General features: G+C 31.7%; 1 protein-coding gene across 6 annotated transcripts in view; it reads right to left on the bottom strand.

The window, feature by feature from the left end:
* Positions 1–9,716, bottom strand: part of LOC122637310 (protein Fe65 homolog) — a 108,117-nt gene that overhangs the window by 75,746 nt on the left and 22,655 nt on the right. The window contains exons 1-2 of one of the 6 annotated variants that reach the window (XM_043829340.1): positions 4,624–4,709; positions 2,970–3,046 (exon numbers count right to left, since the gene is read on the bottom strand). The exons of the other annotated variants lie outside the window; for them this stretch is intronic. Coding sequence (XP_043685275.1) covers positions 2,970–2,991 — 22 coding nt within the window. The 5' untranslated portion in view covers positions 2,992–3,046; positions 4,624–4,709. Of the gene's footprint in view, positions 1–2,969; positions 3,047–4,623; positions 4,710–9,716 lie in introns of those variants that run through there. 6 annotated transcript variants of the gene reach the window in all.

Here is a 9,716-nt window from a genome sequence, read left to right as displayed (position 1 = left end):
TATATATTTCTCGGAGTTTTTACAGTGTATCGGATCGATAAATCCATTTTCCCTCACTTCGTAATTCCTCTTCTGGGATCGACAGGTTCGATAAACGGCGCGTCATCGCGATCTATAATTCCGGCTGATACTTACGATGAGAAATGAAACGAATAACCGTCAGGTTCACTCTGGACCAAGTGACAGTGACGATCCTTCTCTATCTCTATAAATTTTCGACGTTTCAATCTATATCGAATTTCTCTCTCTCTCTCTCTCTCTCTCTCTCTCTCTTTCTCTCTCTCTTTCTCTGTTGCTCTATCTATCTATATGTATGTATATAAACCTCTCTATCTCTATCTCTCTTTTGGTTGAATCGAGCCATCAAGTCAACTGTATACAAATGGTACCCACGTCAATTTTTAACACTTCCACAAGATAAATTTTCCCTCTCTAACGCCATCGTGGGGATATGCGGGTGGGTGCTCAGGTGGGCGCACGGGCGAACAGGGTGGTAGTATTGTTTAACGAATCGAATGATTTTCTATCTCTTTTTTCCTTTTTCTTTTTTTATTATCATTATCTCTCTCTCTCTCTCTTCTCTTTCTCTTTCTCTCTCTCTCTTTATCTCTTTACCAATTTTTCCATATTTTTTCTTATTCTGTATTTATTTTTTTTATGCTCTACATCGACCCCCACACAAAATTTCATCCCTTAATTCTTACAAAAAAAAAAAAAAAAAAAAAAAAAGAGAGAAAGAGTTGAGATTAATAACAATGTTAACATTCAAAATTCAAATTCAAATTTATCGAGAAAGGATTTCGTTTCTTTTTTCTTTTGCTTTCTTTCTGTTGTTATTGTTGTTGTTGTTATTGTTATTGTTGTTATATTAATCATTATCGTTACTGACATGAATATGATTAATATGAATATAGCGTTAATATGAATATAGCTTTATACATATATATAAAGAGAGAAAGAGAGAAAGAGAGAGAAAGAGAGAGAGAGAGAGAGAGAGAGAGAGAGAGATAATTAATGTGTGGTAATGCGATTCCTCGTTAAATGCAAGAGAAAGTACATCATATCGTGATTATTGTTGCATCATGTTGCATACATATATATGTTGCATACAGTATATACATATATATGTATACGTATATGTGTATGTGTATGTGTATGTGTGTGTGTGTGTGTAGGAGTAATCATATTGAATAGACCGTGTGGGTAGCTAGAACGTTATCGATACTATTGACGTAATGCACGTCGATGATGGTGTACATTTATGGTATAAACCGGGCCAAAAGTTTCTAGGTGGACTTCAAAGTAACCAAGTAATGATAAAAATCGATCGAAAGGTTTTTTACGAAAGATTTTTTTTTCCTTGAAAGAACTTAAATCGAGTGTAATCGAGATATTGCATTCTTTCTTTTTTTTTTTTTTTTTTTTTTTCTTTATTAATATTGTTTAGGAAGTTTTTACACGCCCTTTATACGAAAGCGATTAATCGTTTATAAGGTTTTATTAGTATACGTACGGATTATTAATTATGATTATAAATGTATATGTATATTAATGATCGATGAATTGAAAAATAAAAAATTGTCATTCAGATAATTATTGTTGCGTTAATTATTATTGAAATTGCAAAGTCTAATTTTTTATATTTATATTTATAATCCTTTTCTTTCCTTTTCTATTTTCTTTTTCTTCTTCTTTATAGGATCAATCGAACGTAGAAAAATATGTGATACATAAAAATTGTCATAACTCTTTTCGACAATAAATTTTCTCTTTTACTTCTCTTCTTCTTTTTTTTTTTATAAATTCCGAAAGAAAAATATTATCAATAATGCACACAGGTAAATATGAATTAATACAGAAAAAGAAATTAATACCATAAAAAAGGAGACAAAGGGAATGCGGTTTGCAAAAAAATAAAAAAGATTTTAGATTTGTAAATTTGCGGAGACTGCCCTGCAAATTTTCCATCATGCGTTTTATAATTGATTAATAATAATTAAAAAAAAAAAAAAAAAAGAAAATTAAATCGTAGAGTAAATTTAATAAAAAAAAAAAGAAAGAAAGAAAGAAAAAAGAAAAAGAGTAAATGAAGGAAGAAGAAGTAATGTCGTTAGTCACAAGGACCCATTGTATTATAAAATACTTCATAAAATTTCAAGTAAGCAAGAAGAAGAATAAGTAAAGAAGGGATGATGCAGAACTATGCTTAAGGGGTTGCTAACGAAGAGAAAAGGGTTAGGCTACTTTTCACTTAATCTACACGTAAATCTCGGTATCAGGGAGACAAAGAGTCGTGAAGAACACGTTCGATGATTTTTCATAAAACAACGAAGAAAAAAAAGAAAGAAAAAAAAAATAAACAGAATTGAAAAAACAAGCTCATAATATCGTGCATAATATATAACACGATATGTTTTCGAACGAAGCGATGACATTTTAATTTTCTTTTTTAATTCCTTTTTTTTTTTTTTTCTTTTTCAACGAAATAATTTCTTTCCAATCGATACGAAAGTATTTCTTCAATAATAATAATTTATATAAATTTTATTTAATAATCATTTGGATATTAATCATATTTAATATATTATTAAAATTATATTGTAATTATATTCATAAAATTTATTTATCATTAAAAACATGATCTATCATATATACATATACGTATACAAGAAATTTTATATATATATATATATATATATATATATATATATATAAAATATATTACATAATTTTTGTATATGGTAGTGATAAAAAAAAAAAAAAAAAAGAATTAGGTTAGAGAGTTGAATCGTTTTAATATTGATTTTATACACATACATATATACATACGAACAAGTACATACTATACACACACATATATATATATATATATACTATATCATCGAACGTGCTCGTTTAATGAATATAATAGAAAAATAAAAAAAGAAAAGGAAGAAGAAAAATGAATGGGGGAATTCGCAATAACTTACGATTCACTCCGTGAAGGACCATCGTGGCGATTTCTCACGAAAACAAAATTGTCCTTGAAGGTTCGACGATGACACCACTACCACCACCGATATAATAATAACAAAAAACGACGACGAAGACGACGATGACGATAACAGTAACAACAACAACAATATATTATTATTATTATTATTATTATTATTATTATTAAATAATGATAACGAGTAACGAACGAAAGAGAAGAAAAAAAAAGATGGCGTCCTGAAAAAATTTCTCCTTTGGAAGGAATATAAAAAAAGGATTGAAAAGTATCAAAAACCAAAAAGAAAAGAAGAAATTCACCAAACAATGAACGAATAAATTTGATCGATTTTTGGAGAAAAAGAAAAGAGAAACAAAAAGAAAATCAATAAAGACAAAGATCGAAGGAAATGTTGTAATATTGATTTATTTTCACTCGTAAGCTCGCGTTAATTACGCGAAATTACAAGAGATCAACATAATTCAAATGAAATTACATATTTGTTAAATATATATATATATATATATATATATATATATATATATATATCCTTAATCCATTCAAAATGGCCACACGTGTCGATGATCTCCCAAGATCGTGTATATATCTAAAAAAAAAAAAAAAGAAAAATAAAATAAAAAATAAAAAATATAAGAAAAAATTAAAAAATTAAAAGAATTATGAAAAATCATCAAAAAGAAAAAAAAAAGAAAAAAAAATAAAAAGAAGCGTAAAAAAGTAATAACAAAAATCACACACGCACACACACCACCCGTATATATATATATACACATATATATTATATATATATATATATGTATATATTTATTATATAATTTCTCGTAATCGTATGTATCTCTCCGTTTTTCATAAACGCGAAATCACATCTCTTTTAAAAATCTTTTACAACTCGGAAAATCTCTGATAATGACCGAATGAATTACCACCCCCTCTCCTCCCTTTTTTCTATATATATATATATATATATATATATATATATATATATATATATATATATATATAGGACTAACTGTCGCATTCGAACATTCACGAACTTGTAACACACACACACACACACAATTTTCGATAAGATCTTAAATAATAAAAACGAAAAATGTGAGCGAGAGTCGACTGCCACCCGACGAAAAAAGAAAAGAAGAAAAGAAAACTAAAAACAGAATGAAATGAAAAGTATTACCACGCACTACTTGAAAACGATAACCTTTAAAAGAAAACTCCTCGTTATTACATTATCATTTTCTCTCTACGTACGATTTAAATATATACATATATACAGAAGAAATGATAAAAACAAAAATACAAAAAGAAGAACAACGAAAAATTATCAAAAACCAAGAGAAAAGGAGATAATAAACTTCGACTCGAGGAATATCCACGCGATTAATGTATTATCGTTTAGTATGGACGCACACACACATACACACACACATGCACACGACACACACACAAATATGTACACGAACACAGTCAGAGAAAAAGAGAAAGAAAGAAAGAAAGAAAGAGAGAGAAAGAGAAAGAGAGAATACGAAAGAATGAGAAAGAGAGAGAAAGAGAGAGAGAGAGAAAGAAAGAGAAAGAGAAAGAGAGAGAGAGAGAGAGAGAAAGAGAGAGAGAAAAAGAGAGAAACACACGAGAGAAAATGTTACGAGGACGAGACGTTAGGGCGTCGCGGTCGTCGCAGTGACTGCCGAGAACTCGCTTTCATCCCCCACCATTACTACCACCTCTCTTTTACCCTCTATCGTCTCCTTCCCTACCTCAACCTACCAACCCTCAGTCCCCCCACTTTACTCTCTTACATATACTATCCCTACCTCTCTCTTTCTCGCTACACTCGCTCTGTCTCTTTCTCTCTAGCTATCTGTATCTCTCTTCCACTTCCATTGGTTTACTATATCTATCAATCTATCTATCTCTCTCTCTCTCTCTTCTCTCTCTCTCTTTTTATACGTTTATCTATCTCTTTCTGTTCTATACGTCTGTCTCTTTCTATTTCTCTTGTAGAAATCTCTCTCTCTCTCTCTCTCTTTCTCTTTTTCACTATCTCACTCACTCTGATATTCTTGTATAGGATATATATATATATATATCTGTCTCTCTCTTTCTGTTGTACCAGTCCAACTATCTGTCTTTCTCTCTCTCTTTATACCTATCTCTATCTCTTTCTATCACAGTCACTGCCGTAGGAGAATATAAGGGTGGTTTTCCAAGCTAGGGCTGCGTTGTAGTTGGTAAAAGGAAGAGAGGGGAGGTTAGGGAGAGTGGTTCACGTGACCGAGCATTCGACCAATAGCGTCTCCTGCATGACGTCACGCCGACACTCAGTGGTTCTCAAACCGATTTTCAAATCTCAATTTTACAGACTTCCATCCAACACTCACGCACCCACGCACACACACGTATGTATATGTGTAATTTATGTTTGGAATATATATATATATATATATATATATATATATATATATACACACACACATACCAGTACTTTTGATAATAGGACTAACAGTTCCTCTTTCTATCCTTTTTCTTCTCTTTTTTATTTAATTTTTTTAAGAAAATCCAATATCCTTCTCCCTTCATATCCCCCTCAGCCTTCCACTTCCTCCTCTCCCAATCTATCTTCTGAATGATCTAGAAACATTCTCACTCGTCGATCCTTCGTATTCTTTCAATGCGGATTATAGTTCTGGCTCTGGTATGACTCCAGTGGTGGGGTGGATTGACGTAAGAAAAAGAAAAATAAAAAAGAGAAAAAATAAAAAAAAAGAAGGAAAGAAAGAGAAGAAGAGTGAGAGGTGAAGCTGAGGGTGAGGGTGAGGGTGAGGGTGAGGGTAAGGGTAAGGGTGAGGGTGAGATTCGTCGATGTCGTGAAAGGAGCTGCGAACAAAGCGGCAGGCAGACGATGCCATTGTCTTTTCTTCATTGAAGCTTTTCGAAATATTGGAAGAGTCTATGATCATGGCTGAAGTCGGTGGGAGATGTTCTCTGAAACCGAAGAGAGCTTGGTGGGTGGAGGGTGGGTATAGTGGGTGGTTTAGGGTGCGAAGAGGAAGAGATATTCTTTCGAAACGTGACTCCGAACGAGAGAAAGGGAAAAATGTCTTTTTCTTCGAGGGGTGGGTTAGGGTGGGTTAGGGTGACTTAAGATCGGGGTAGTTGCTGAATGAAATCATTGAAGATGATGAAAATTGGTGGATTTTATTTCTTTCGTATCGCGGACGAAGTTACATTTTTCTTTCTTTTTTTTTTTTTTGAGGTTAGGAAAAAAAATTGATGAGATAAGCTCTCTCTCTTTCTATCTTTTTTTCGATTGTAATTTTGTAATCGTTGAAAATAATCGAAGATAAGACTTTTACGATATAAAATTAGGATCTTTTTTTTTGTGGGGGAATAATAGGAGATAATAGAGAAAATTTCGAAGAAAGTTGGTCGATTTGGAAAGTTTCTAAATCGGTTAAAGGTTCTCAAGGATTGTTTGAAACGTCGATTATTCTAACTCATCGATCGTATTTTTAATCGATATAATAGTTTACGATAGTTTAACCGTAATTTTTATGATCCAATAGAAAAATTTGCTTTGACTAGTCTTCGAGATGGAGATTATTGATTTTTCTCTTTCTTTTTTTTTTTTTTTCTTTTTCCTTTTATTTACGATCACCTAGGAACTTTTGTATCGGACTAGAAACTTTTAATCTCACCCTTCCTTCGTTTAATCACTCGTTCTTTTTTTTTCATTTTTTATTTATAAAATCTATTTGCTCTTTTCTTCTTTTCTATTTTTACTAAAATCTAAATATTTCTTTCCGTTCGCTGTATCGATTAAAAAAGAAAAATAAATAAAAAGATAAAAACAAAAAGAGAATGTTCTAAATAGTTTAACGAATCCAATCATTAAATTTTTCCTACGAACATACACACACACACACACACACACACACAGAGATGGATAAAAACAAATGTTAATAGGAAAAAACAAAGAAGAAAATCGGATTGGTAGAAAGAACGATTCGTTTTCGTCAATTTTAATGTTTCAGCCTTTATGCTTCGCTTATGGTCGTATAACAAAGTTTGTTTTTTCTTTCTCTCTGTCTCTCTTTCTAGTACACCCTCAACCCCCTTTACCCAGTCCACGTTTTGTAAGGCAATATCGTCTGGCTTTAGTACGCAATACCTCCAACGATTGTGGTCGCATGGTGAATACATTTTTAAAGCACGCATAAAAACTCTCTCTATCTCTCTCTCTCTCTCTCGTATTACGTTTTCTATCCCTTTTCGCGACAGCAATGTCTCTCAGCAGTACTACCACCACTGTCAATGTACTCCCACCCCTGTTACTACTAACCAACCACCCAACCACCCACCATTACTACCTACAAACACAGGTAAAAATATATATACGTTTGTATCTGTACATAAATCTTAATAAAAACATCTGTGAACATTTATATTTCCAAATATTAAAAAAATAAATAAATATATTTCTTCAACTGATTAATAAAAAAAAAAAATTTACATAAACCCAGATATATATCCCTCACCTAACCATCCATCAATCACCCACAATTTCTACATACTAACACAAATAAAAATATATATACCTATATCCAACATACATATCTGTACGTAAATCCCAACAAAAACATTCGTGAACGTTCTGTATTCCTAAGTATTACAAAAATAAACATATTTCTTCAACTTACTAATAAAACAAAAATTTACATAGACACAGAACAACAGAACATCCCTCACCTAACCATCTCAAAAAAAAAAAAAAAAAAAAAAATATATTAACATTTACGTGAACGAATAAATATTAATATCGTAAAGGAGTATCATTGATCAGTAATTATCAAACCATCCTTTCGATCGTCGACGAACAAATTTTCATTTATTTTAATAATATCTTTATCTCTTTATCAACCACCTACACACAGACAAGTTACGTTATTTATTAAATTAAAAAAAAAATAAAAATAAAAGAAAAAAGAGAAAGAGATAGAAATACAGAGACAGATAATTTTCATTAAAATACCTGTCAGTTGCAAACAAACAATGGATGAGTTAACGGTATTCCGCTAATGTCACGCGAATGATATTCCTGGAATGATTTGTTGGTCATTAAGTGTCGGTAACCGGTGCTAGTGAATCCTCCTGAGTGTCCACTTCGGTATGAATAACGTTACGGACAATGTTACAGTTAGCACGACGATACCTAACCTCGTGCTGTTAACGTCCGTTAGCACTGTCGAGTCGAGTCCGTACGATTCTCTGGCACAAGCTCGTAAATTGTCATTGTTAAGAACTTGTTCTCCCATACTTTACAACAGAATAGACAAACAGACATAGAAAAAAAGAAAGAAAGAGAGAAAGAGTGTATGTTCAGGACGGTTTCGAAATCGTTAACGCCTCCTCGAATATACATTTCCGTTGTTTATGATTTTCACAAAAGATTCAAGAGGAAAAAAAATTAAAAAAAAAAAAAAAAAAAGAAAAAAAAAACAAGAGATCTAAAATAAATCCAGGTACGTAAGCTTCGTGTTTCGCCAGGGCCGTATCTAAACATGATGAAAATCGGTTTGTACTCGACTCGTTTGGTTTCCTTTTTTTTTTTTCTTTTTCTTTTTCATATTTCAGGATCAACAGAATTTTTTTCTTTTTTTTTTTTTTTTTTTTTTCTTTTTCTTTTTCATATTTCAGGATCAACAGAATTTTTTTCTTTTTTTTTTTTTTTTTTTTTTGACGTAATCGAGGTTGGTTTCTTTTTTTTTCTCTTTCTTTTCCGTGCTTTGTTTCTTCATAAATCCATTCCGTACCACCACGTCGTTCGGAATAATAAAATAAAAAAAGTATTTTTGTAGGGTAGGGGTAGAGGGTGGAAACGTCGAAATAATGATTTGCTTCGCGAGATATTTTTTTTCGGTCGAAACAAAATATTCGAAACGATGAATTCTATCTTATGAAAGATCGTAAACAACAGGGCCGTATATATATATATATATATATATATATATATATATATATATATATATTTGTTTTGGTTTGTGCTTTCGAGAAAAATGTTGGAGGAGAAAGATATGAGTGGTTGCAAGGTGGATTAACGTATTTCCCTGTCGTATTTGTTTATTTATTTATTTATTTATTTATTTATTTATTTATTTATTTATTTTTCTCTTTTTTTCTTGCTTTTTTATGCACAACAGACGTACATAACCTCCCACATCATCCCCTATCTATCACCCTATCTCCCATTCTCTTTATCGAATTTTCGAATAATTTCCATGCGAATTGAAAAAAAGAAAAAAAAAAAGAAAGAAAAAGAAAAGCTCGACTAATACTTGTGCTTTTAATCGTCTCTATTTCGTTGTAACTTTTTTTCTTTTTCATTTCTTTCTTTCTCTTTTTTCCTTATCGAGTAATTAGAGTAGTCGTTCAGGAATCTTCGAAATTACGAAATAGAAATTTCGAGATTGGAGAGTGGAAAGTTCGAAGGGGTGAGAAGTAAGAGGGGTATGGGTATGGAGAAGAGGAAGAGGAAGGGTCAAAACGTTCGGGACTAACTTAATAAAATTTCAATTTGAAAGGGGAAATTGTGTGTGCCAAGGGAGAACAGGGTTGTCTACGTACGTTGCGATGTTACAAACTATGAGTAGAAGGAAAGAGAAAGAGAAACAGTTAGACAGAGAGAGAGAGAGAGAGAGAGAGAGAGAGAGAGAGAGAGAGAGAG

The sequence above is a fragment of the Vespula pensylvanica genome, chromosome 25, assembly GCF_014466175.1.
Source record: "Vespula pensylvanica isolate Volc-1 chromosome 25, ASM1446617v1, whole genome shotgun sequence".
NCBI lineage: Eukaryota > Metazoa > Arthropoda > Insecta > Hymenoptera > Vespidae > Vespula > Vespula pensylvanica.
The sequence above is the reverse complement of the archived record's forward strand: the minus strand, read 5'-3'. Positions and strand labels throughout refer to the sequence as shown.